Below are 27,444 nucleotides of genomic sequence, written 5' to 3'. Positions count from 1 at the left end.
AGACTACAGCAACACACACACACACACACACACACACACACACACACTCACACACTGAGTGCAAGCAGTAATTTAATGACGTGGTGAAACCCTTTTTAGTTATATTTATTTATTACAAATCATAGCATATACAACCGCGCGCGCACACACACAGTCTATTACGACCGCATGCACGCACGCACGCACACACACACACACACACACACACACACACACACACACACACACACACACACACACACACACACTCCTAGCGTTAAAAAAAAGGAAACTCAAAAGAACACTGGCTAAACACTGAACAGCAATGCCAGCCTTCTCAAACAAAGAATAACGTATGTATTATTCCAGGGTTGTTTAACGTTACGTTAGGCGGTTCAGTAGAGCTGCCTGGCAACTTTATATAACTTTATTATGGGGGACAGACGGGGGCTGCTCTCCGTGACGAGGCTGGAGCTGGACATAACGTTACTTTGCCAGGCAGGTCATTTACTGTGTGGGCTCACCATAGTAACGTTATTAGATATGGGCAACAATGATTACACGAGAATTCAAATGCACTCACCTTCACTTCTTTGTACAAGTCTGGATGTCGGTCTTTTTAGATGTTTCGCTAGTTGGATGTGTTCCTCCCTTTCGTCTGGAAACACGGCATACAGGTTTATTGACGACCAACTATTAATCCCCGCTCATCCTCGAATGCAAAGTACTATACGCGACTTTTGGTTAGTTTTTCCTCTCAACTAATGGAGGGACAGCTGTCGCTGCTGGTAAAAGACGACGCGACGCAGATGCGTGTGGCGCCGCCATGTTGCATGTTGTTGTTTTTCTCCTTAAAGCGTGGTACTCCACGACTCCACGTCGTCACGTACACAGCATCAGAGGGTGAGGGTTGCCAGATAACCGCTCATTTACAGCCCAAAAACAACACAAAAGAAGCGTCCAGATCTGGCATCTCGGTACCAACGGTACCTCGGTACTACCGTACTTGTAGAAAAGTCAGTACCGTACAGTACCGTCACATCTTGGCATCGACTAGGTACCGAAGTATCGGTTCTGGTGACAAGCCTAAATGTGAGGCATCTCTCTCTCTCTCTCTCTCTCTCTCTCTCTCTCTCTCTCTCTCTCTCTCTCTCTCTCTCTCTCTCTCTCTCTCTCTCTCTCTCTCGTATGTCTGTCTGCCTCTCTGTGTTTCCTTCAGTTCTTTTACTTCATTTTGTTGGTCTCAGGGTTACTATAGTCAGGGTTCCCACGGTCATGAAATTCCTGGAAATATTTTGAAATTAGAGAAATATTTTTTTCCAGTACTGGAAAAGGTTTTGGAATTGATCAAGGGGTCCTGGAAGGTCCTGGAAAAAAATAGCTATGCATTGTCTTTGGTTATTGATTTTGTTAATACCTCTGAAATGATGAAAACATTGGTCAGAAATTGTGAAAATGGCAGATCTAGAAACGTGTTATACAAAATTCCTTAACTCTTAGTGCTCGTCAAGGTGCCGGGGTCCCCAGTTAAAACATGGTTATTTCGGGGGTCACGGCCTGAAAAGGTTGAGAACCACTGGCATACACTACCTGCTATTGAGCTGAATTATTGTTATATAGTCCTGGAAATTGGGTTAAATATTCTGGAAAAGTGATGTGAGGCATCTCTCTCTCTCTCTGTATGTCTGTCTGCCTCTGTTTCTCCTTTGGTTCTTTTATTTCATTTTCTCAGGGTTACTATAGTTCAGTGGTTCTCAACCTGTGGGTCGGGACCCCCAGGGGGGTCCCTAAATTATTTTGGGGGCGTCCCCAGACGATGAACTTAATGTGAAACATTGTTTTCTCACTCAGCAGTAAATAAACCAATATAAGGTTTAAGTGTATATTATAGAGGGTATCTGCACATTTCTAAAGTGACAATTTAAGGACTTTTTAATACCTCTAAAATGACAAATTAAACATTAACCAAATTGTGAAATATTAGAGGCAGAGATTGTGGAAACAGCCGGCGTTGTGAGCATGTAGGCCTGCTATTTTCACAATAGAACCATGTTATACCAAATGTATTGCCTCAACTCTTAGTGCTCGTCAGGGTGGGTGGTCTCCAGTTAGAAGTATGATTATTTTGGGGGTCGCGGCCTGAAAAGGTTGAGAACCACTGCTGTAAGTAAAAAGTACATAAAAAATGGAAAGCTTAAAGAAACAAATCAAATTTGCAGGAAAAAACTAAACAGAAAACCCCACAAAATATCTGTTGGATTAATCATTGCAATAAGCAACGCAAAATAAATGTTTTAAGATTACGCTTAAAACTACTTACTGATTAAGCCATTCTCACATTGACTGACTTCCAGAGTTTGGGGGCATAGAAAATAAAAGCTGCCTCTCCGTGTCTCTTTAGTCTCACCATTGACAGTTGCAGTGTTGATTTCGTTGACTAAAACTATGACGAAAAATGTTTGTCGACTGCATTTTTTTCAATGACGAAAACGAAATAAAAACTAAGCTGTGATGACTAAATCTAAGACTAAATATATTGACAATTTCGTCAACAAAATAAAAAACTAGACTAAAACGTTAGGGAGGGATTGGTGGAGAAGAGAGTAATTTTATGTTTGGTTGCTCTCAGGTGTTGCGTGCTGCAAGTGCGACGCGTTCTGAGCTTGTAGATCTGCTATTTTCAGCACGCAACCAAGTTTAAAATTAGTCATTACGATGCCATCAAGGCCTGCCAAAATATTCTAGTTGACTAAAACTAAATGACATTTTATTCAAAAGACTATGACTAAAACTAAATCAAAATGTGCTGTCAAAAACATTGGACAGTTGGAACTTCTAAACATTCAGTGCCAGAGGATCTCAGCAGCCTACTAGAGCCCATTTTCCACAGGCCCAACTCCACACCACTCCACACCACACCGCCCACTTGTGCCAGGTTTTCCACTACAAGGACCTGGGTAGAGTGGTGTGAAAGTGGTACTAAACAGGGTACTAAAAAGTATCCACTCTAGAGTAGGTCTGAGCTAGGCCAAACAGGGCCAAACACTTCATAATGACTGATCACTCACTGACTTTTCATTTAGACCACCAGGATATAGTTGTAATACATGATAATAGATTCTATTGTGTTATAACCACTATTAAAATCTATTATAGTGTATTTTAATTATCATAGTAATACATTAATACTTTATAATGTGTTATAATCACAGTTATAATCCATTACAGTACATTATAATTAGGATAGTTGTAATACAAAATTATATTGTATTATAATCACAGTTAAAAGGGTCAATTTGTTTCTTACCGATAGGGGTACTTTTTTGTAATGGAACATGTAGATATTTTTATGTGGTGCGATGTGGTGTGGTGTAGTGTGGTGTGGTGTGGTGCTAAAACTGCAGTCGGAAAGGGGCTTAGGTTCATACCTTTTGATCATATCTGACATGTTTTTTTGGTGCATAGCCATTACGTGATTTATAAACAAATAAACGATTCTTAAACTCTATTCTAGAAGTGACAGGTAACCAAAGCAGAGATCATAGGACCGATGTGATGTCTGCGCTTTGTACTGCTGAGAACATTCTGTCCTCACCAGTTAACTAAAACTAATAAAAATAGCCCATCTAAAAGCCTATTTTGGCTATTTTTACTAATTCTTCTGAGGTTTTTGAAAGTTGCCCCTGACATATTTACAATAAATAAAACTCGTCTAAAATTAAAATTGTTCAAGACATGAAAACTAACCTTTGCTTAGCCCTAACTGAAATTGAGAAAACAAAGTCAAAACTAAAATAAAAGAGGAAAACACAAAAAAGAATTAATGATTATAACCACGAGGTCTGTCTCTCTTCTTTATCTGTATCTCTTTGTGGTGGGACTTCAAAATGTGTTCCCCCTCCCCCCACCACCACCACATTTAAGTATGAAAAGAAATAAACATGCGTGGTTCCTAGGCAAACGACAGGTAACGGTCAATTAACATGTTTCAGAATGATGAATAGAAGATGCAAATACTATGCTATAGAAAATGCTAATGGTATGCTAAGGCTGCTATTCCCGAACTTAAGTTACAGACATGCTGGGAAATAGGTAGTCGTGTGAGTGTACCTGCGACTACTTTGTATAAAATATTCAATTCAATTTGTGGAAATATTTATTTTCGAACATGCGCGCAGATTACGTGCGGCGCACAGGACGGAACAGGACGCGAACGAATGAACGAATAATTGCAGTCCGAGGTGGAAAAGGTACTCACATTTTGTACTTAAGTAAAAGTATCAATACTGCACTGTAGATGTACTCCGTTACAAGTAAATGTCCAGAATTCAAAAGTATGAAAGTATTGGCATCAAAATGTACTTAAAGTACCAAAAGTAAAAGTACTAAATGTTTGAAAATAGCAGATCTACAAGCTCACAATGTGCGTTGTGAGCTTGTAGATCGTCTATTTTCAAATGGCCTAGGTATAAAAGAGGGCTAAAGTGGTTTATGTACATTTTATAATATTATAGTTTATATCTTCAAAGTAACTAGTAACTAAAGTTTTCAAATAAACGTGGTGGAGTAAAAGTACAAAATTTGGATCCGAGATGTAGCGGAGTAGAAGTAAAAATATTGGAAATTGGAAGCACTCAAGTAAGTAAAACCTCTCTCTCTCTCTCTCTCTCTCTCTCTCTCTCTCTCTCTCTCTCTCTGGTCCGTGCCACCCTCCCTGTAGTCAGGGGAACAACAGATGACTCAACACCCCCCCCTGTGGACTTTGGTGTTGCTGCGTGTCCCACTGTGGATCCTAAGATCCATTTCATGCATAATCACAGCACAAACATTACCTCATGCATTCATAATTAAAGGCAGTGCAAGTGATACAGTATGTTTTGGTTAGAAATGGTCAAATATAAAGCTTTTGTTAAAGATTTAAGTCCCTATTCCTATAGAGAGTTTGTGTTCAGTTCAGTTTATAACATCTCTATATACTGTATATTTTAAAGCGAACATTTTATTTGGGCGATATGGAAAAATACAATATCGCAATATTTTTCCAAGTGGTATCACGATACACAATCTTATCGCGATTCTTTTTAATGTTGGTTTTTATGGTTATTTTTCAAGTTACTTAACAGTACAACCACCTACAGGGTAACAAAAACTAAAAGAAAAAGATCCTTTTGGGAGGTCTAAATTGACCCTTACAAGTATGTAACTCTTGACAGTATACAAATGAAACCAAATGGACCCGTACGGGTCCATTTGGTTTCATTTGTATACTGTTAGAGTTAAGGGGAGACCTTGACATTGTAAAGTTTGAGAACTACTGATTTAGGCCAAAATGCAGGTTTAAATGAATTCTGCAATTCAACAGGTTTGTTTTATAACGCTCCCTCGTTATATCACGATAACGATATCTCTGAAAAGGCATATCGTGGACTGGAGACATCGTCTCAACGATATTTATCACCACATCGCCCTCCCCTAGTTCTCGGCACAAAAGGCTTGAGAACCACTGCCTTGCTGTAATCAGGGTTCCCACAGTCATGAAATTCCTGGAAATATTTTGAAATTAGAAAAACTGTTTTCCAGGCCTGGAAAAGTTTTGAAATTAATCAGATGTTTTGGAAAATAGTAAAAATTGCAAAAGTAACAGATCCACAAGCTGTAAACGCGTCGCTTCGCGCCGCGTTTACAGCTTGTGGATCTGCTACTTTTGATGGTTTTGTGTGAAGCTGTAGTATGATCGTATAGGGAATTGATTTACGGGGGAAAAAAGAGGAAAGGAGAAGTGGTGATGTGTGTATTTCTACGTGACACCTTCGCTCCAGTCTGTCTTGGTGCGTTGATAACACACTGGTTTAAAGAGTCTTATTGTTGCACCATATGATCGCTATAGGCCTGGAAATCGAGTAAAATACTTTGGAAAATGTATGGAAAAGTTTTGAAAATCCATTGTTTAAAATGGGTGGGAACCCCAGTGGTGAAAGTGAGCCGGAACGGCCGGAACCCCCGTTCCGTTAAAACATTTGGGGCCGGAACGGCGTTCCGTTAAGAAAAGGAGAAGCCAGCTGTCAAAATCCCATGTTAAATAACTTGCCACAAACGCACGTCCAGGAAGAAAACAATAGCCTATACTAAAGTCAGATTAACATACAGTAGGCTACACAAGTGTTACTAGTTAGACTATATTTTCTGATAAAGTGCTTCTAAATTATTCCTGTGGGTTTGTGTAGGTCAGTGTAATCGATTCTGTTTGTTTCAGTGTTTGACACGGAGCGGGTAGAGTAGAGGTGGGACATTCGTGAACGAATCGAGTCGTTTGAACGGCTCTTTGAAATGAACGATATGATTCGGTTCACAGTAGGGAGCCGTTCCTTCGAATGAGCCAGTCTTTTGAACGGCTCTTTGAAAGGAATGGATCCCAGAGATCCGGCTCACTTCAAAGAGCCATAAATCCCATCTCTAGGAGAGACTCGTCGTGTCTGTGGCACTGTGCCTGCCATGGTGCCTGCATGCGATGCAGCCTAGACCAAAGGCAGAATAGACCAAAATTATTCAATTCTGCATCTAGCTTAAGTATTGGAAATACTCCAGTAAAGTAGGCTAGGCTATACTTAAAACCTGTACATACAGTACTTTAGTTGCGACCGTAAGGTCGCAGTTTAGTATCAAAACCTCCACCGGCCGTCCGTCCGTCGGTCCGTCGGTCGGTCGGTCGGTCACACGTCACACGTCACACCTTTGCCCTGCTCATATCTGGGCTCGTTTGTGTATTGTATGACATCACGCCACATCATCGGCTGAGGACTGTGTGATGTCATCATATCTCCATATATGGAGACATAAGTTGCTCATGCCCAAATATGGGCTGGTGAGGTCAGACTTAGTGTGATGCGTAGGTTATCTCCATATATGGAGATTCAACTTCAATGAGTAACCATGGCAAATCACACCGTACACAAATGACCCTTATATAAGACCGGCATTATCTACCGACAGCTGCTATAAGCCAACCCTGGCGATAAGGTCTGAGTCGAAGAAATGCTTCTTTCCTGGTATAAGACCGGCATTGTCTGTCGTACATTTCGGTCAATTCCAGTGGGGATGCCATTGAAAAGTTAATCTAGTTGTACAAAGTAATCAAAGAATGGGTTGACTGGTAGGCTGGTTGGCTGCTTTATCTGTGGAGAGTGTATGTCACTGAGAGTCCTTTTATAGCGATTGAAATCATGATGAGGTCACGATGAGTCATCTATGCCCAAATATAGATTTCTAGGTCAGATGGCCCATGGAGTTTGTGATGTCAAACCTAGCAACCCAATATAAACAAACCTGATGTCAGACCTGAAGTATCCTTTTATACCCATATATGGAGATACAGAGATCTCCATATATGGGCATATTAGAAAGCCCATATATGGGCATATACGGATGACATCAGGGATATCCATATATGGGCATAAAAGGGACAAGGGCTTACAGTTAAGAGATCTCCATATATGGGCATATCAGAAAGCCCATATATGTTCATATACTGATGACATCAGGAATATCCATATATGGGCATAAAAGGGACAAGGACTTACAGTTAAGAGATCTCCGGGCATAAAGGGACAAAGACTGTTACAGTAGATATAGAGATGTCCATATATGGGCATAAATGAACAAGGACTGACAAACACTGAGATCTCCATATAACCTATGGGAATATAAGGGACGAGGACAATGCGTAGCATTGTGAGCTTGTAGACCTATTTTCTAAATATTGTTGTACATTAAAAACTTGAAATGGGTCGTTCTGCATAGTACTTGGGATTTGTTGATGTAAATGTTCACATAGAGTGTAATAATTGGTAAAACAAACTTTTGGCCTATTTGTGGAGATAAGCGACCAACGGTCGCTTATCTCCCGATTAGGGGGTCTTACTGGTAAATGTACTTAGTTACTTTAGATAACTGGTTATAATAATATTAATAATAATATATTATATTATCTGGAATTTATATAAAGCTTTCAAACATGCTTTACATGTGTGCCCCCCCCTGGGGAGACAACAAATAAGAGAGCAGGATAGGGTGACTTGACTAGGATAGAATAATGTTGCTCTATCAGCATTTCTTCTTTGTTGATGCTGCTACTGTATGTGTTTATGTGGATATACTAAACAAAATGTTGTTGTACAGTGACCATAAACATCTTATCTTATCTTAGGTGATTCTGCTAGCCCTACTGCTTAGTGCTTACCCTTCTGTATGGAACAATGAACAATATGAAGAGGCTTATTATAGATATTTCCTTTAGGATTTCAATCATGTTTCATGTTACAGTAAGTGTAATGCCGTTGCCTAATTCAGGTGTAGGACCTGTAATGTTTTTATTGTGTGTATAACTATGCCAAAATGCAGTTTTCTATGCATTTCAGGGGTTTTGGGGGGTTAGAGCCTCCCAATTTTTTTCCGGCCGTGCAGCTTCGCTGCGCGGCCAATTTTGGGACAGTTCCGGCAAGAATTTCAAACCACTTTCACCCCTGGGGAACCCTGTGTAATGTACTGTACATGCATGTCACCTACTGTAACGTGCACATACTGTTATGTCCCCAGGCTGTTTCTGTCGCGAGGGGCTGATGTCACCCTGAGGAACAAGGACGGGGACACGGCTCTGAACTGCTGTCTCTACGGCTCCAAGGTGTGGAGCGCTCTCAACACCAACAAGAAGCTGACCGACGCCAGGAGAGGCAGGGACTGCCATGGAGACCGGGCCCTCAGCAGGTGGGAGTGATAATAGTTATCGGTTCATTTCTGTCACAGTCCAGGCCAGACTTATTTGTGTTCGTCATTTCTTAACATAAAAAGGTGCATCTGGCATTTAAAGGTCTTATAACAAATTTCATTATTTTGAGACGTTTTCTTTTTTCTTTTTCATGTTTCCTGACCTAAATTACACCAAAGAAACCTGAACTTTCATCATTCTGTAATCTGTATTTTTTTTTTTTTATTAATAGGCTCAGAAAAGTGAGTTAATTTGCCTCTGGACGTACGCATCATCATCCAGGGGAGGGTGTGGTTGTAGGGGAGGGTGAACGCAACAACCAAAGTGCTAAATGGTAAATGGTGCATTGGACAGATGCCAATCTGAATAGCCATCGTCAAGGAAAGGTTTGGTCGCTCTTTTCACTTGAAAATGCGGAAGTCTGTAATGGAGAGACTAGACAGATGCAAACACAATGTAAAGTAACAGCAAAGGTGATACCCCCCCCCCCCTTCAACCATGATGATGATGAGTACATCCAGAGACAAATGAACTCACCTTTCTGAGCCTAATTATTAAAAAAAAAACTACAGATTACAGAAAAACCACTGAATATTGAAAGTTAAGTTTTTTTTTTTTGGTTAATTAAAATATGTCAGGAAACCTGAAAAAAAGCGATTGTCATAAGTCCTTGAAGTAGGCTTATTGTCGGTATCGGCCGAGAATGCGGGAGTCTATCCTCGTTACAATGTGCAAGACACCTGGGAGATGGATTGCTGAGGTGGAACGTCACACCTGCCATCAGACTTACTGCACGACTTGCCGCACCGAAGTCGTGCTAGGCTTTGTCAAGCGTCAACCTAAACATTTAGCCCCTGTTTTGGGAGAGGGAAGGTGATATTATTTTGTCAATGTACATACTCCTACAGGCTGGGATGGCACCTGTCAGGTAGGCGACCTGGCGTTTGTCAACGAACGGTGGGGGTCAGTGGTGGGCAAGGAGGTAGGGAGCGCTTCGCTGTGTTCACTTGGACCGCACGGAGGTGCCGAAAGTCAGGGGGGACGAAGATTTATTATTCTGTCCATAACGGCACATCACTTGGTAACGGCGCTGAGTAGTGTCGCAACGCTCGACACGACGACTCGCTCGCTACCGCTCGCTCGCCGCTGTCTCGCGTGGCTCATGGTCGCCTGAGACGACACACCTCCGTCGGCATCACCAAAAACTAGCTTTTCCCTTGCAGCCCCCCGTGCCCCCACTGTTGTGCTTAGGTTCGTTGGCAAAAACACGCACGCGTCAGGTAGTGTTGGGCAGGAGGAGTCGGACTAAGGTTGCTACTTCCTCCCTGTGGGGGCTCCTCGCTGGCTGGTAATGTCTAGGTTTTGTCATCTTACCTTCTTTTTTGTATTCACGATGTAACGCTGCGTTTGCCCTCCTCAGTGACATCTCTCGAGGCTACGAGGCCGTGCCGATAATGTGTGTGAACGGCGTGGACCGAGAGCCCTGTCCGGACAACTTCAAGTACATCCCGGACAGCTGCGTCACGTCCCAGATGAACATAGACAAGGACATCACTCACTTACAGGTGAAGCCTCCGCCAGGGACGTGCTGGCCATTGGGAAAAGCGGGACAACTCCCGAACGGCCGGTTCATTCCCGGCCGGTCCAGGCCGGCCATTAGGAAAATAAAATAAAAATAAAATGTCGGCCTTCGTGCCATTTTGGGGGCTGGGCGGCCAACAAAGTAAATCGTCACTGTCGGGCAGAAACCTCGTATCTCCAAGTTTCAAAAGTGTAAATTGTTTCGCAAAGCAAACCCCTGCTTCATCATACAAGGCCGTCGCACAAAAGTAGTGAAAACGGCAGATCTACAAGCACACAACGCCTCGTGGTGCGAGGCGTTGTGTGCATGTAGATCAGCTGTTTTCACTAGTTCAAATCATTTTTAAAATGGTTTTGGACATATAAGGTTTCCACCCGACAATGACGAAATATAACTCATGTAATTGGCCCACAGGCTTGTCACTTGTCATGATCTGAAATGGCAAATCTTTGAGTAGCAGCAGCGCTATAGAGAGATCATCTCTCTCTATAGCACGCAATGAGGGCCTCTCCAACTCTTTTTCCCGGGCTGAATCAGGGGCCCAGCATGTCCCTGAGCTCCGCTGCTACAGCCTGTGAAATGGGACTCTGTGGGCAGGGGAAATAACAGAGTAAATGTTCTGTGCAACAACACCTCTTCCAGTCCACTTGGTCCGTAGTTAAGCTAGTTGTACAGGACAGCTCCTTGGGTGTTGGTGTACACACACACACACACTATAAAATCTTATCACGCAAATAATTTAACTCTGACGGCATTTGTATCTCTGAGTTACAAATGCATAAATGAACACAGGATTTTACTGTGTAAATGTAACATATTGGAGCATGCATCAGGCTTTAGTTTCACACCCCAAAAAATGATATCATGCAGTGTTGTTTTTGACAGCAAATTTTGATTTAGTTTTAGTCATAGTCTTTTGAATAAAATGTCTTTTAGTTTTAGTCATAATTTAGTCACCTGAAAAGTATTAGTTTTAGTCTAATTTTAGTCAACTAAATATCATAAGATTTTAGGCAACTAAATCTACAGTTGATTTAGTCAACTAAAATGTATTTTGCAGGCCTTGATGACATTGTAATGGCTGATTTTACACTTGGTTGCGTGCTGAAAATAGCCGATCTGCAAGCTCACAACGCGTCGCAGCGCGGCGCGTTGAGCTTGTAGATCTGCTATTTTCAGCATGCAACACCTGAGACTGAGAGCAACCAAACATAAAATGACTATCTTCTTCACTAGTCCCTCCCTAACGTTTTAGTTTAGTTTTTATTTTGTTGACGAAATTGTCAATATATTTAGTCTTAGTTTTAGTCATCACAGCTTAGTTTTTATTTAGTTTTTATTTAGTTTTCGTTAGTGAAGAAAACGCAGTCGACAAACATTTTTCGTCATAGTTTTAGTCGACAAAACACTGATTTCATGGATATATTTTTAGCCAATAATTTGATGACCAGCAGTGGTTCTCTGTGGAGACTTCTCTGTGGAGACATGAAAAACCCGTTTTGTTGCCTATGGAGACACAAATTATTGGCTTAGGAATGCGACAAAAACTAAAAATATCCATGAATTCAAGTAATCGATATTGGGGGGTGAACTATCCCTTTAAGTCTCTCCGTTGAACGTTGGAAGTCGTTTTGAAACTCATATTAAAAAATAAAAGAAAATGTTTACTTGACTTAAGAATAACGGAATTGCTAATGGTCTCTTTTCAGCACTGTTCCTGCACAGACCAATGCTCATCCAGTACTTGCATGTGTGGTCAACTCAGTCTACGTTGTTGGTATGACAGTGTAAGTTGGCGGACACACACACACACACACACACACACACACACACACACACACACACACACACACACACACACACACACACACACACACACACACACACACACACAATTCTACTGTCTGTATTACCATACTTTACTTGTGAGGGCATCAACATTTTAGAACCGTGATTTTTATGAATGCCACTTTGAACCATAAGCCTAAAGACAAAAACATAGCAGTAGGGATGGGACGATATGCGATATATGCACTCGGTGCCGCGCTATGAGCTTGTATATCTGCTATTTTTCAATAGCTAAAGCATTCAATAATTCTGACCTCCTCCTTCCTTTTCCCTGTGCGTGCAGGAGGGTCGTCTCCCTCTGGACTTCTGTCAGAGGGAGCCTCCGGTGCTGTTTGAGTGCAACCATGCCTGCTCCTGCTGGAGGAGCTGCCGGAACCGCGTGGTCCAGAACGGACTCAGGTCTGAGCTCATTTATTTACACCGCTGGAAACTTGACAAAGAATGCACTGCAGTACTTTAGGCCCGTGGTTCTCAACCTTTTCAGGCCGCGACCCCCAAAATAATCATATTTTAACTGGGGAGCCCCCCCACGCTCTGACGAGCACTAAGAGTTGAGGAATTACATTTTGTGTAACATGGTTCTATTGTGAAAATAGCAGATCTACATGCTCACAACAAGCACACAACGCCTCGCGGTGCGAGGCGTTGTGTGCTTGTAGATCGGCTGTTTTCACTAGTTTAAATCATTTTTAAAATGATAAATACAAAACAAACGGTTTTGGACATGCATGGTTTCCACCTGACAGCGACGATATGTTCCTCTCCCATGTTTCTCGATTCGGTGGAGCTAAATAAAGGTTTCCTCTCTCTTTCAGAGTGCGGCTACAACTCTACAGGACGCAGACGATGGGCTGGGCGGTCAGAGCGATGCAGAATATCCCTCAAGGAACATTCATTTGCGAGTGAGAACTGGCTTCAGACGTGAATATTATGTTTGTCATCCAGTCATAAAACGAAAGCAAAGCCTGTCCTTTAACACAGTGATTATCATATTTATTTTATTTCAAGGACCTCTAGTTTGATATGCAATGGACGCCCATTTGATGCAATTTGTATCACCAAGACCCCAATCTATACAGCAAAAGCCTCAGTGCGTGTTTAACTCTGAGAGTGTGCAAATGGACTGAATGGATTGGTTCCATTTGTACACTCTTCGGAGTTACAGACGCGTAAGGGTCCATTTTGGTTCCTTACTATCTGTCAGTTAGCTGGGAATCCCCTTAAGGCCCCCTGGGGGTCCCCAGACCCCATGTTTAGAACCAGGTCGTTAATATAACTGATCATTCCGCAGGTATGTCGGGGAGATTATATCGGATGCAGAAGCTGACAGAAGAGAGAATGACTCTTTTCTCTTCACCCTTGACAATAAGGTGAAATAAATATTAATTTAATGCCTCATTAAGTTTTACATGCACTGGTTTCACAACATTAATAATTACATAATATTACGACATTCCTACAAAATTCGTAATATCATGCCTGTATGTTCCCTCTCATCAAAAGCATCCATAATCCCAGGTTGCAGAAGGTGGCATATAATTGTTTCCAGTTCCAGTCAATTTTCCCTTTATTTTATGGGCCGAACCGGAAACACATACTTAAAGTGTGGTTCCTGTGGAAATAAGCCTCGGCTTTCTAGGATCTCCTTTTATGTCATGTCAATGATACTTAAAGTGTGGTTCCTGTGGAAATAAGCCTCGGCTTTCTAGGATCTCCTTTTAGTAGACCTTGTACCAGTTATTTGTACTGTCATGAAACTGTACTTGTTTCTATTGCAATCTTCTAATAAATTCTTCAATCAAAAACAAAAAAAAAAATGAATCAAACGATGCTATGGGAAATGACCTGGGAAAAGGAAACATGTATGCCACATTCTGAACACTGGGACTACCGTTATGCACAGAGCTGATTAAGCCTTGTATTGTCATCAGTTGACGGTTACACATCTCCATTCAGAAACATTGCCATTCAGAAGATTGACTTCATTGTTCTAAATGAAGGTGTCACCTAAACCCTAACCTAAACCCTAACCCTAACCTCAGTGGGGGTATTTCTGAAAGGGGATGTTTCTAAGTGGGGGTGTTTCTGAATGGAGGTCTGCCCCCCATCAGTTGACAACGGCATTACTCGTGTTTTACCATAGCTGTTTTTTTATTTTTATTATTATTATCAGTGGTACAGTATGTTCTATGTTTTTCCAGAGGGTATACCATAATTATTCCCTCACACGCACATGTGTGGTCAGCGGATGAAATGACCGCGTGGCCTTCGAAATGAAATAACTGCTCTAACATATCGTCGTTGTCGGGTGGAAACCTTGTATGTCCAAAACCTTTCGTTTAGTATTTATTGTTTTAAAAATGAACTAAACTAGTGAAAATAGCAGATCTACAAGCACACAACGCCTCGCACCGCGAGGCGTTGTGTGCTTGCAGATCGGCTGTTTTCACTACTTTTGTGCAACAGCCTTGTATGATGAAGCAGGGCTTTACTTGTAAAAAACATACAAACTTGAAACTTCGACAGCGACGATATATAATTGTGAGCTACTTCCAAACTCCCATGGCCAGTGGGGTCATTATCACCTCAATAGCCACACTTAAGCATTCACCTCGGACGCCTAATTATCACATGAAAAAGTCTATAGAGGGTATGCGTGTGACATCATCATCATCATACCCGGAAGTTATGCAGGAACGCCTACTGAGTGGCAAAAAACTACTCTCTGGCCTTGACGGCTCATTTACATCCAAACAGAAAAGTCCTATCTGTTTTCATTAACCCATTCAGAACAGGTACACTATATTGTGTATCATTATTTTATGCTTTAACTATTGAAAAATAGCAGATATACAAGCTCACAGTGCACCGAGTGCCGCGCTGCGAGCTTGTAGATCTGCTATTTTTGAAAAATCATGAAAATTAGAATTTTGACCAGATCCTATAAGTGTCTTTTGAATCCTAAGATTTTTTTGAAAAACCTGTGTTTCTATGTCAGCAATCTGGCCAGCCATCGTCAAAGAAAAGGTCCTTTTCACTTAACTGGAGCTCAGTTAGTCTGTTCTTGAGAGACTACTATGTCAGTGGTTCTCAAACCTTTTCATGTGAAGGACCCCCAAACTGATATTTATATTTATTTAGTTCCAGGGACCACCCAGAAGCAAAATTTGAGTTACAAACGTTCGCTTTGAAAATACGTATAGTCAAAGATTTGCACACATTTTCACAACTTTTTCAAAAATAGCAGATCTACAAGCTCGCAGCGCGGCACTTGGTGCTGCGCTGTGAGCTTTTAGCGCTGCTATTTTTCACTGGTTAAAGCATTCAATAATTCTAGGCCTAACAACGTCAAACGGCGTTAAACTCACTTTGCCACTCGATTTGCCATTCACTTTATGCCATGCGCATACCCTCTATTGAAGTCCACTTGCCCCCGGCCCCTCCTCCTGTGTATCTGATACGCTACCTCCCTCAGATGCTTAGTAGACGGTATACAATGTCTTTAAATTTGTTCTGGGGCGGTAGAAAACACCACTGATTATTATAGATTTCTTTATCCTCCTATACAGGGGCGTCAATTGGGTATGGCAGGGGTATGCAGCTGCCATACCCTGGGTCCAGGGGGGGAAATAAAAGTTACTTTTAAATATAAATCCATGAATGTCTCTTTGTCTATCTATGCTGGTTATTATGCTGTTAAATTACAGTAAAATAACTACAAATGCAACATTTAACAAAATGGTCACTTTAACAAGGTATTATAATTGTATTCTCCACACTTGTATTCTCCTCATCTTGACAGAATGGTATATTCCCAGGTTCCGCAGCTCAGCTGCACAGGTGCAATGCATTATTGTTAATTGTGGCACGTTTGCTAACATTCCAAGTTTAGCTGCGCTTGAACAACTGTTCCAGGCTGCCCAAGAAACCGTAGAAACGGAGGAAAACATAAAATGTACTTCTTAAAATAAATGTATCATGCCTGTTGCTAAGGTATGGCAACATGACTGGTGTCGTCTTGACACCAGTCATGTTGCCATACCTTAGCTTTTTCTGAACTGACGCCACTGCTCCTATATATGTAAGCTCAGTCATGAAAGCTCTAATGAGAAAGTAACGAGTGGCTTTTAAACGCTGTGTTTGCTCCCCCGCAGGTGGGTGACGTGCACTGCATCGATGCGCGGCTCTTCGGCAACATTGGCCGTTTTATTAACCACCTGTGTGAGCCTAACCTGCTGGCGGTGCGGGTGTTCACCATGCACCAGGACCTGCGCTTCCCACGGATCGCTTTCTTCTCCAGCAGGCCAATCCAGGCAGGAGACCAGATAGGGTGAGTAATCGAAGACATTATGTACCTGCATAAGCCCTGTCTATACACTTTAACAGTGTTAAGCTGCAAAAGTACAAATGCGTGACGTCAGGGGACACGGTGGCGCAGTGGTTAGCGCTTCGCCTCACAGCTAGAAGGTCCTGGGTTTGATTCCCGCCGGGGGACGCTGTGGGCGCTGGCGCCGTGTTCCTCCCTCCGCGTTATCAGCGCCCACACCCTAGGTGGGGTTGGCGATAGGGCCTTTCTGTGTGGAGTTTGCATGTTCTCCCCGTGTCACCTAGGGTAGATACCCTCACAAAAACATGCAGTAATCCTGGTCTCAATAATGCCTGGTGGCCTAGTGGACCAGGCGCATACCATATAGGCATTGCCATTTCGCAAAAAGCCCAAAAACAAATCTTAAAAAAAAAAAATGCCTCCCCCTTGCCAGCCGTGGCGCTTGATGAGGGGGAAAGGAACTGGTTGGAATAACGTGTTTCTTCCACGCGCTACGTCCAAACCAGGGAAATCTCCACTGTCAGGTGAAAAGAAGCAACTTGGACTCCTCATGCATAGAAGGAAGCATGAGGTCAGTCCGAGGGAGAGTAGAGCCCAGGATTAGGCAATTGGCACTGGGTGAAAAATGGGTTACAAAATTGTGGGATAAAAAAAAGAAAAAGAAATGTGTGACGTCACATTTTGAGCTTGTACATCTGCTTTTTTCTTGTCTTTTCTTTTTTATATTTATATTACAAAATGGGGACACCAGAATTCATGTGTTTAACCATGGATTTGAGTAGAGAGCTGTTTCAATTGAAACAGGCCCACCCATATGACCCCACTTGCATTATCGCACGCGAAGATGTGTGCAGAATTGTCCCCAACAGCAGCTTTTTTCAGAACGCACTTGTCGCTCACACAAAGCGGCCCGATAGACAGGGGTACGTTTTCAAATTCAAATCTTATCAGCACATGTTCACCTAACCCTAACCCTACACTCCTCTATTGTCTCAAAGCCTGCATCAACAGAATATGTCCTAGACAAGGAGGGTTATTGGGGGCCCCCCAAATTAGCTCTTAACACATATGGTGCCAACCCCGAGTTTCCAGAGTTGGACGTTTTTGAAAACATTATTTTTTTATTTTTTTGCTCTCCCTACTCTCCTTACTACTTCCGGTTTCGGTTTGATCGTGATCACGAAATGCATGTTTGACTCACAGAACAGCCCATGGCAGCTCCCATGGCAGCCATGTTTGTTTACATTTGAAGAAAACACTATAGCCTATATCTTTAGAATGCCTGAACGGATTTCCAAGCGGATTTCTTTGTTTGAAAGCTGTGAATGGCGTGCACACGTGTGGTGCGTCATCCGTGCATGACCTGTGCACATCGTGCACATTAAAAGGTAAGAATCTGAAGATTCTGGCAATGGAAGACATCGAAGATTGTAATGCTTGGCAGCAAGCAGGTTAAAAGGGGCATTAGGAAATTAGACTACCGCCACTACTACTACTAAAATTTAGACCGATGCCAGGTTCATTGTTTACCTGGTATCCTATAGTTTCAATGTCTAGATGTTATTTAGATAGCATTTTGTTTAGACAGACGCTCGGCTCGTGGTTTACCTGGTGTCTTAGTTTCTTGAGGCACTAACACTGTGCCTTCTACTGACAGTAATGTGATTATTTACCTCGCCTTATTTTCGCTCTGGATAAACACCGCCTGCTAAACACCTAATCCGTTCTATTTGTCCTGCCTACAGGTTTGACTACGGCGACCACTACTGGAGGATCAAGAACAAGTACTTCAGCTGCCAGTGTGGCTCTGCCAAATGCCGTTACACGTCCACCAACAGCGTCCAGGCAGAGATGTTGAGCGGCACGACGCCGCAGTCTGCAGCCAGATAGACGCACAGCACCACTCGCTTGAAAACCCAACTCGTCCTTCGTTACTAACAAAGGGTTTGTTCTTTGAGTGATCTTCAAAGGTCAAAACGTAGCCAGTGAACGAACACCTTAGGGTTCCCCTCTAGAAGATTAATACGTAGTGGTTTCCAGACGTGCCCATTTGGTTAAAAGACTTGTGGAAGTAATGCCAGGCAGGGACGTGCTGGGCCCCTGATTCAGCCTGGGAAAAAGAGTTGTAGAGGCCCTCATCGCGTGCTATAGAGAGAGATCTCTCTCTATAGCGCTGCTGCTACTCAAAGATTTGCCATTTCAGTTCATGACACGTGACAAGCCAGTGGGCCAATTACTGTACATGAGTTATATTTCGTCGTTGTCGGGTGGAAACCTTGTATGTCCAAAACCGTTTGTTTTGTATTTATCATTTTAAAAATGATTTAAACTAGTGAAAACAGTCGATCTACAAGCACACAACGCCTTGTAGATCTGCTGTTTTCACTACTTTTGTGCAACAGCCTTATATGATGAAGCAGGGCTTTGCTTCGTGAAGAAATGTATACATTTGAAACTTGGAGATACGAGGTTTCTGCCCGACAGTGACGATTTAATGTTTTCCTAATGGCCGGCCTGGACCGGCCGGGAATGAACCGGCCGTTCGGGAGTTGTCCCGCTTTTCCCAATGGCCAGCACGTCCCTGCTGCCAGGGCTAATGATGAAGAAGCCCTGAAGTCAGTGGTTCCCAAACTGGGGTCCGAGGCGAGCCCCCTGGGGGAGCGGAGCGCCAAAGATCACACGAGGGGCCGTGAGGCCATGCCTGTTTGACGTTAGTACAAAATGTTGAAGTAACTTGCGTTCATCCACTGCCTGCCTGTATGTTCTCAATGTGATTATCACTCCAATTTTTTTTTTTTTTTTTCAAAAGTAAAAAACATTGCTAAAATAGACGATTTACAAGCTCACAACACGTCGTTGTGAGCTTGTGTATGTTGTGTATGTATACGTGTGGGGGGTCTTTGCTTGTGTTGGATGTTAGAAGAAGGGGGATTCCTAAGGTTTTTCCTTAAAAAGAGAACTACCAGGGGTTGGGATCCGGAACCGGATCCAACATTGAGAAACCGGAATTTGGAACAGTTTCTTGAAGCGGTTTGTCACACTGGCATTTGGACCTTGTGTCCGCAATACAATTACAATACCGGTGGTTCTCAAAGGACCACCATAACCCTGAGAGTGTACAAATGTGTACACTCTCAGGGTTAAGACCTTTGCACACAGACGCGTTTTTTTCGCACGGAAAAAACAGATGATTTAATTTTTTAAAAGAAAACAATGATTCTCTATGACCACCTGCACACCGGCTCCAAATTTGCCATGCGGCAGGTGGCTGCGGCTGTGCGTTTTTCTTTGACTCCTTTTATGACTCCTTTTCGGATCCGCAGTGTGGATTCCGCACAGCCTTGCACACCAAATCCAATGCGTTTTAATCAAGCGGCAAACGGAAAGAAACGCAACGGTCCTGTGTGCAAAGCCCTTTACAGACCTGTATGTCTCCAAGTTACTGACCTATATGTCTCAGAGTTACAGACATATATGGGTCCATTTGGAACTCACCTATAGCAGTGGTTAAAGGAAGCCGTAAAGGAATCGGACCGTTAAAAGGGAATCGTAAAGTAACCGGAACCTAAAATCTTTAGGATGATGGATCCCAACTAGCTACACACACCCCTTCCCTGCTGAACCTGCCTGTGCCAAAATCTACAGTATGTGGCACAGTTGTTTTAACCATCACACATAGGGATGCCTTTGATTGGCCAGTCGCCATTAAGCATTGATATCACAGATGTTACATGAGATGAGTCCGGTTTTCTTTTTTAAAGGGCAACTTTAGTTTTTTACAACAAGGGTTCATATTTTAGATTATAAAAGATTATAAAAGATTTCATTTACTTCTTTCTATTGTTTTAGAGATTCTTATTTCAGTGGCTGGGGGCATGCGTACAAGTGGCTAAATATGTCATTTTACACAGAATAAGCCCATTCCCAAGATACAACGCAACCTTTCATGGTTGGATGTGACTTGTGGGGGCTAGAAGTGTTACTGTAAATAGAAATAAAGAAACTGCTGGCTTATTGTGTCTAAAAAGACATATTCAGCCACTTGTACGCATGCCCCCATGCGTACGCATGCCCCGCATTTTAGCACGGTAAACGCGATAAAACAATAGAACGAAGCAAATGAAAACATTTTAACACTCACTTTTTTCTTTTTCTCTAATTACAATCTAAAATATGAACCCTTGTTGTAAAAAAACAAAGTTGTCCTTTTAGCGGAAATAGTTTGTCAGTCTGTGTATTGCATCCCACTTGCTACCAGTGAATGTCACCGCCTGCTGTCTTATCAAGTATCAAAGGCAGTGCAAGGTTATTTTTACAGTGGTTCTCAACCTTTTCTGGATCAGGAGGACATTAACATCTTGAAGGTGTTTGCTGCCCACCCATCTGACCACTTAAAGGGGAAGACAACCCATTTTCAATATTGAAATATGTCATTAATATAACTTAGAGGAGTTGTGTGGAAATAGGAAAAAAGTTCCCCCCTTCTGTGTTGCCTAGAACTGGAGAATTGATTTTGGGGTTTGTATTGTAAAGTACAACTTGATGACATCACACTGTTGTACTTTACAATACAAACCCCAAAATCAATCCTCCAGTTCTAGGCAACACAGAAGGGGGGGAACTTTTTTTCTATTTCCACACAACTCCTCTAAGGTATATTAATGACATAGTTCAATATTGAAAATGGGTGGTCTTCCCCTTTAACTGGGCTACATGCATTTTCAAAGCATGTTTATTTTAATGATCAACGGATCAAACTAAAGTAGTTAACACACATTTTCAATTGTTTTAGAGAAAAGAATACCATGAAATGTATATATTTCTCATATTGTTGTTATTACTAAAATCTTAGTATTTTCACAATTATTTGAAGTACACTTGCAGTATCCACATGGCCCTCCAGCGGGCTCCGGCCCACAGGTTGAGAATCATTGTTAAAGAACATTTCAACATTAGGCAATTCAGGTTATTTTCCATAAAAAAACATTTAGGGCCCTATTATGATCCAGGTCTTATGCCTTATGCCTTAACTTCTTTACCTTTTTTTCACTATTTTGAAAAACATTTTTAAATACTTCAAATGCCGATCTACATCTGCACGTTGTGAACTTGCAGATCAGCTATTTGAAATATTTAAAAAACAAAATAGTAAAAAAAGGCAAAGAAGTTAAGGCGTAAGGCATAAGACCTGGATCATAATAGGGCCCTTAGTGTTGAGACATTAAGGCAGAGCGTAAGAGAATGAAAAAGCGTGTACTAGAAATGATTAAAACACCTCAGTAAAGTGCAACGGCAAACAGTGACTTGCAGATTTCTGGAAGTTTGTTCCAGATGTGTGGTGCATACAAACTGAATTAAACATTCAATGTATTCGTACACAATGGAAAGACGGCATTAGCTAATTTCTCTATTTTCACAGTGCTGAGATAGATGGATAAGATCTTTGAAATATATGTCTGACAGAAAAGATCAAATCAGTGAAAGTTGTTGACGTGGACAAATCCCAATCAGAGCATCCTTAAGGCCCAACACGAGGACACTAATGATGGATAACGTTTAATTTCAGTGGGCTTTTGATGATACAATCATGTTTTTACCAGACAATAATACTCTGTTTTACGAAGCTTTTTTTAAATCATGTGTAATTGGCAATTAAAATGTTTTTAACACGCCTTTTGTTATTTGTTTTCTTTTGATGGTCTCTCTCTCTCTCTGCTCACACAGACGAATGCTACATTAACGTGTTTAGAAAGCAGAGAAGAAATGCCTTTGGCCAAACATTGGCTTCTTTTCATAGCCGTGTTCTCCACTCAAAATGATTAATTCAACAGTACACTCAGCTCTACGAATTATCAATTAATTGCCCCTATAAGGGCAAAGAAGAAGCCCTACTGCCTGAACTGGCTTTGAAATCATTCAGAATGACAAAAACACAAAGTGTGCCCGTTACATATGCAGATATATTAGCAGGAGGCAACAACATCCCCCTTTGGCAACCCCGCCCAGCTGGGGGTGCATTCATTTGAATGGTTCTATCATGTAATGTGAACTGATAGTTAAAAGCAAAGAGGGGAGGGGGTCAGGGGGAGAGAAAGACGGAAGGAAGGGAGGTACTGAATGATAGGGGAGGAGGGAAGAAGGAGAGAAAGAGGGAGGGAGGGAGGGAGGGAGGGAGAGAGAGGGAGGGCGCAGGGGCGTCACAAGGGGAGTGGGGGGGACTGAGTTACTAGGGCCCAAGGTGGAGGGCATTTATTATTTTATACTTTTTAGCTATTGAAAAATAGCAGATCTACAAGCTCACAGCCTGTAGATCTGCTATTTTTGAAACGTGAAAATCTTTGAATAGGCCTATATGTATTTTTTAAGCAAACATTTGTAACCAAAATTTTGCTTCTGGGGGATCCCTGGAACTAAATATTTTGAGATGGGGGTACGTGGACAAATACATATCATTTTGGGGGTCCTTCACATGAAAAAGTTTGAGCACCACCACTGACATAGAAACATAGTTTTTTTTTCTTCTTCAAAGACTTGCAAAAATAGCAGACCAACAGGTTCGCAGCGCTGTGAGCTTATCTGCTATTTTTCAATAGTTAAAGTCAAGAACAAAATAACGCAGTGAATCCTTGTACCCAGGGCCCATAATTTGGTGCGACACCCCTGGGAGGAGGGAAGGGGAGAGAGAGAGAGAGAGAGAGAGAGAGAGAAGGAGGGAGGGAGGGAAAGAGAGAGAGGCTTTCTCCACTTTTCCTCCCTGATGCTATGGATACAGGTGGAGCCACTGGCTGGCGTCTTGTCGGTCACGTGGGTCGATTCATAAGGAGCACGGTGGCTTGTTGGAGAAAGTCCTTTACTAATACCCACCGTGATTTACCAAAAAGATTCCCTGAAGAACGCTAGCCCTACGAGGAGGACCGGGGGGGTTAAAAAACAAAAGGGGCGTGTGGCGTGGCGTGATTGAATCGTGAGAGACTTTGTGTTTGTGCAACATGGGGCCGTTAAACCAAACCCCGCATTGTTAAATCAGCCGAGGAGGAGAAGAGAAGAGGAGAGGAGCCCAGAATGCTGCATCTGTTGTCGCCGGGGCTCACATCATGCATTTGCCAGAACGCTGTGCATTCTCAGAGCAACCTCGTCCATGATACGGCGTGGATCAGATCCTCTGCGTGACGTGAGGTGGTGTCTTTATCGCCGCACATTTTGTATGTGTTAAACTCGCAGTGTTTTTATTTGATTTTTCTTCCTGGGGGACTTGTTGTAACGCACCGAGAGCCCATTGATGATGAGGCCAACCCAGTCGGATATGGATAGAAGTACAACCCAAGGAAAATGATGCATCATGGAATTTGGACATACAAACTTTCTCAACCGTCGTCTTTCGCATCGTTTATACGAAATACGGGGAATTGTTATTAAAAGCATGGGAAAAAACAAGAGAAAGGCGAGACGCTGAGAAGATTTTTTTCCCCCCATCTCAATCTGAACGTTCGAACAACATCCCCTTGCCTTGGACATCATTATTACGCACACCTAAAAAAAGGGAACTCGTGGCTCTATAACACCGGGACGACTGTGCGCGTTGTGATGCTTCTTCTCCATTCGTTGTCTAGCTTCGTCAGTTTTGATTTCTTCTTCTCCTCCTCCAGCAAGATCAGCACCGGCGCTGTTCCTCCTCCGCAAGAAGAATCACCATGGCTCGCTTCGAGGACGACCTGTCGGCCAGCCGGTTCGGAGGCGCGGGTCCCGCGGGCCCCGCGGGCCGAGGGGGCAGCCGGCAGGCGGGCCCGCCGGGCGGGCAGCGGGTCTACAAGCAGACCATGGCCCAGAGAGCCCGCACCATGGCCATCTACAACCCCATCCCCGTCAAGCAGAACTGTCTCACCGTCAACCGGTCGCTGTTCATCTTCAGCGAGGACAACATCATACGGAAATACGCCAAAAAGATCACCGAGTGGCCATATCCTTAATATACATGTCTTTATCCATAAGACTAGAGTGGTACACCAGTTGGCCATACGTTAAAGTTGATTATTGGGGCATGTTTTCAATCAGTGGTGGAAAAGTAGGCTACTCTCACGTTTACTTGAGTAAAACTTAAAAGTGATACTGCAATGCACAAATAGGCCTACTCTGTCAAAATTTGGTGTACAAATGACCTTAAATTACCAAAAGTAGACCTAGGCCTATACTCATTATGCAGAATATCCCAGTTTTCAAATGAACACAAATCTTTTGAAAATAGCAGATCTACAAGAGTGGTCTGAAGTAGGCTGCTGTATGTCTTATAATAATAACCTAATCCAAATCTACAAAGTACCTGGTAACTGACGTTTTCAAATAAATGTAAAGTAGCCTGCAATATTTGGATCTGAGATGTAGTAGTGTAGTAGAAGTAAAAGTATTGGAAATTGGAAATACTCGAGTAAAGTACAAATAGCCTCAAAATTAACTAAATGTACTTAAGTAAATGTACCTACGTAGTTACTTTACACCACTGGTATTGAAGCATATAAACCGCTATGTGATGACAGAAGTTGATAGTTTTGAGTCATGGCTGAACCGACAGGGGTGGTGCCCTCTGTCTGAGGTGTTGCATGGTTTTATCGTTGAGCTACGGTCTATATGCAATGATTGATAGGGCTGTCACGATTATGACACATGACGATTAATTGTCACTCAAATAATTGCGATTAACGATTTAATTGTGTTTTTGTCGTTGACAATTACATTTCTGTTTGGCTTTCAGGCTTTGAAGTTGCACATGGCAATCATGACACATAACTTAAATATACAACGACATTACTGACATATTTGAAAATGTTATACTTAAAAAAAGAACATTGATAGTTGAAATAGCCGATTGTAGATCTGCTATTTCCACTACTTTTTGATTGAGGAGATTTAGACGATTATGTAATAACTGTGTGACAGCCCTTAGCCCTAGCAATGAATGCTGATATTTGCGTAAAGTTGACCCTGGAAGGCAGTTATATACTTGTATAGGCTCTTCATCATAGGCTCTCTCCTACCCTGTGCTATCAGATCATGTTTTAGTGGTGGTGATGCGTAGAGCCTACTGTTGTAACCGCTTTCAGCACCACCGGCGCTGTCCAAGGTGCTAAATCACCACGCTGCAAACAGAGGCAGGCAGGCAGGCATCAGATCATCGGCTTCAGGCAAGCTGTTGTTGTGCGCCGCGCGTGGGTGTGACACCAAACAAACAAACAACGCATAAATATGGATGCTGGTCGTTCAGTTTGACGTGGTGGGGCGCTTTAAACATTCATACTGCAACTGCACATTGATCTTTCCTCGTTCCTGGCCTGCGATAGACGGTGGACGTCCGCGGCACCTGTTGAGTTTAGCATCCCGCGAGTCCCCTCCCTGACTCATCAAACGTGTTCGCCTCTGTGACGCAGATTCTGGCTTTTGTGTTTTTTTGTTTGTTTCTTTTTTTGGGAGGAAGGAAGTGAACCGCGATGGCGAGGCACACTGTTCGCCTTTTAATCTTTTTAATGAATGCCCAAGGTGTAGAGTAATTCATTCACATTACAGTTGTGTAATGGCCTCCATTACTTACATAACTGGTTGGTTAAACTCCAGTGCCGAGCAAACATTTATCAGCCAGCCATTGACTTTTAGCAGAGCATTACTATAAGCCCCCCCTTCCCTTCCCTTCCCTTCCCTTGTCTTGAGGTCAGAGGCGTCAATTGGGTATGGCAAGCTATGGCAGCTGCCATACCTAAGGGAAAATAACGAAATGAACTGTAATCGTGCCTTTTGCTAAAGGTATGGCAACATGACTGGTGTCTTGCACGCGCGCCCTTGCGCGCGTGCAAGACACCAGTCATGTTGCCATACCTTAGCCTTTTCTGAACTGACGCCGCTGCTTGAGGTGGAGTAATATCGTGGCCTACAGTGCAGTAGGATCTGTTGCTCCTAGCTAGGCTAGGCTGCGTGTCCTCTGTTTTTGACATATCCTGGACACTGTCTTACTTTACAGACAGTGTCCAGGGGGCGATGATAGTCCTAATAAACAAGCAGTGCACTTCAAGGAGAAACAACAATCTTAGGCTTATCCCTCTCTCAGGTCCCCTTCCCCCAGTATTGCAAATAAGACCTGTTACAGACCCACAGGGGCTTAGTAGGGCTGTTGTGTTGTCTGTGTGCCAAGTATGAATCAGGCTTTATGGTGTCGTTTTGATCTGATTTTGTGGCAGCGACTGTGGCAGATTTGTACTGTATTGTTAATACTCCTAATACTATAGCTGCTTTTCCGCTTCTATGTGCCCAATGCTTTGAAATTGTGTAATCTGATCTTTAGTGTGTGTGTGTGTGTGTGTTTGTGTGTGTGTGTGTGTGTGTGTGTGTGTGTGTGTGTGTGTGTGTGTGTGTGTGTGTGTGTATAGATAGATAAATAGATGTATATATCGTCACTTTGTCGGGCAGAAACCTTGTATCTCCAAGTTTCAATTTTTTTTGGCGTGAAGTAATGCCCTAGCTTCATCGTACAAGACTGTCGCACAAAGCTAGTGAAAATAGCAGATCTACAGGCACACAACGCCTCGCACCGCGAGGCGTTGTGTGCTTGTAGATCGGCTGTTTTCACTAGTTTAGATAGTTTTTTAAAACGATAAATGCAAAACGAACGGTTTTGGACATACAAGGTTAACACCCGACAACGACAATATATAGTATATATAGCCTAGTCATCCTACCAATTAACATGCTGTACACTTCCCATGCACAAGTCTTCCCTTAACTTTCTCACTCCATTTGAATACATGATTCTGGCCACCATCATAGCAAACTGCATTGTGCTGGCCCTGGAGCAACACCTGCCAGCCTGTGACAAGACCCCCATGTCAGAGCGCTTGGTAAGTACACTATGTCTTAATTAATTAACGCGTTTTTGTTGTTGACAATTACATTTCTGTTTGGCCTGTA

At 42.6% G+C, this 27,444-nt stretch overlaps 2 protein-coding genes across 2 annotated transcripts in view; both read left to right on the top strand.

The window, feature by feature from the left end:
- Nucleotides 1-20,995, top strand: part of ehmt1a (euchromatic histone-lysine N-methyltransferase 1a) — a 50,927-nt gene extending 29,932 nt beyond the window's left edge. The window contains exons 16-23 of the mRNA XM_080739480.1: nt 8,572-8,739; nt 10,161-10,305; nt 12,032-12,109; nt 12,454-12,569; nt 12,986-13,072; nt 13,462-13,540; nt 16,325-16,500; nt 18,243-20,995. Coding sequence (XP_080595606.1) covers nt 8,572-8,739; nt 10,161-10,305; nt 12,032-12,109; nt 12,454-12,569; nt 12,986-13,072; nt 13,462-13,540; nt 16,325-16,500; nt 18,243-18,387 — 994 coding nt within the window. The 3' untranslated portion in view covers nt 18,388-20,995. The remainder of the gene's footprint in view (nt 1-8,571; nt 8,740-10,160; nt 10,306-12,031; nt 12,110-12,453; nt 12,570-12,985; nt 13,073-13,461; nt 13,541-16,324; nt 16,501-18,242) is intronic.
- Nucleotides 20,996-24,188: 3,193 nt separating this feature from the next.
- cacna1ba (calcium channel, voltage-dependent, N type, alpha 1B subunit, a) overlaps nt 24,189-27,444 on the top strand; it is a gene marked incomplete at both ends in the record, with an annotated part of 221,504 nt that continues 218,248 nt past the window's right edge. The window contains 2 exons of the mRNA XM_080738497.1: nt 24,189-24,454; nt 27,269-27,374. Coding sequence (XP_080594623.1) covers nt 24,189-24,454; nt 27,269-27,374 — 372 coding nt within the window. The remainder of the gene's footprint in view (nt 24,455-27,268; nt 27,375-27,444) is intronic.

Source organism: Nannobrachium achirus, assembly GCF_963921795.1.
Source record: "Nannobrachium achirus genome assembly, chromosome: 12".
Classification (NCBI taxonomy): Eukaryota; Metazoa; Chordata; class Actinopteri; order Myctophiformes; family Myctophidae; genus Nannobrachium; species Nannobrachium achirus.
This window is presented reverse-complemented; position numbering and strand designations above follow the sequence as displayed.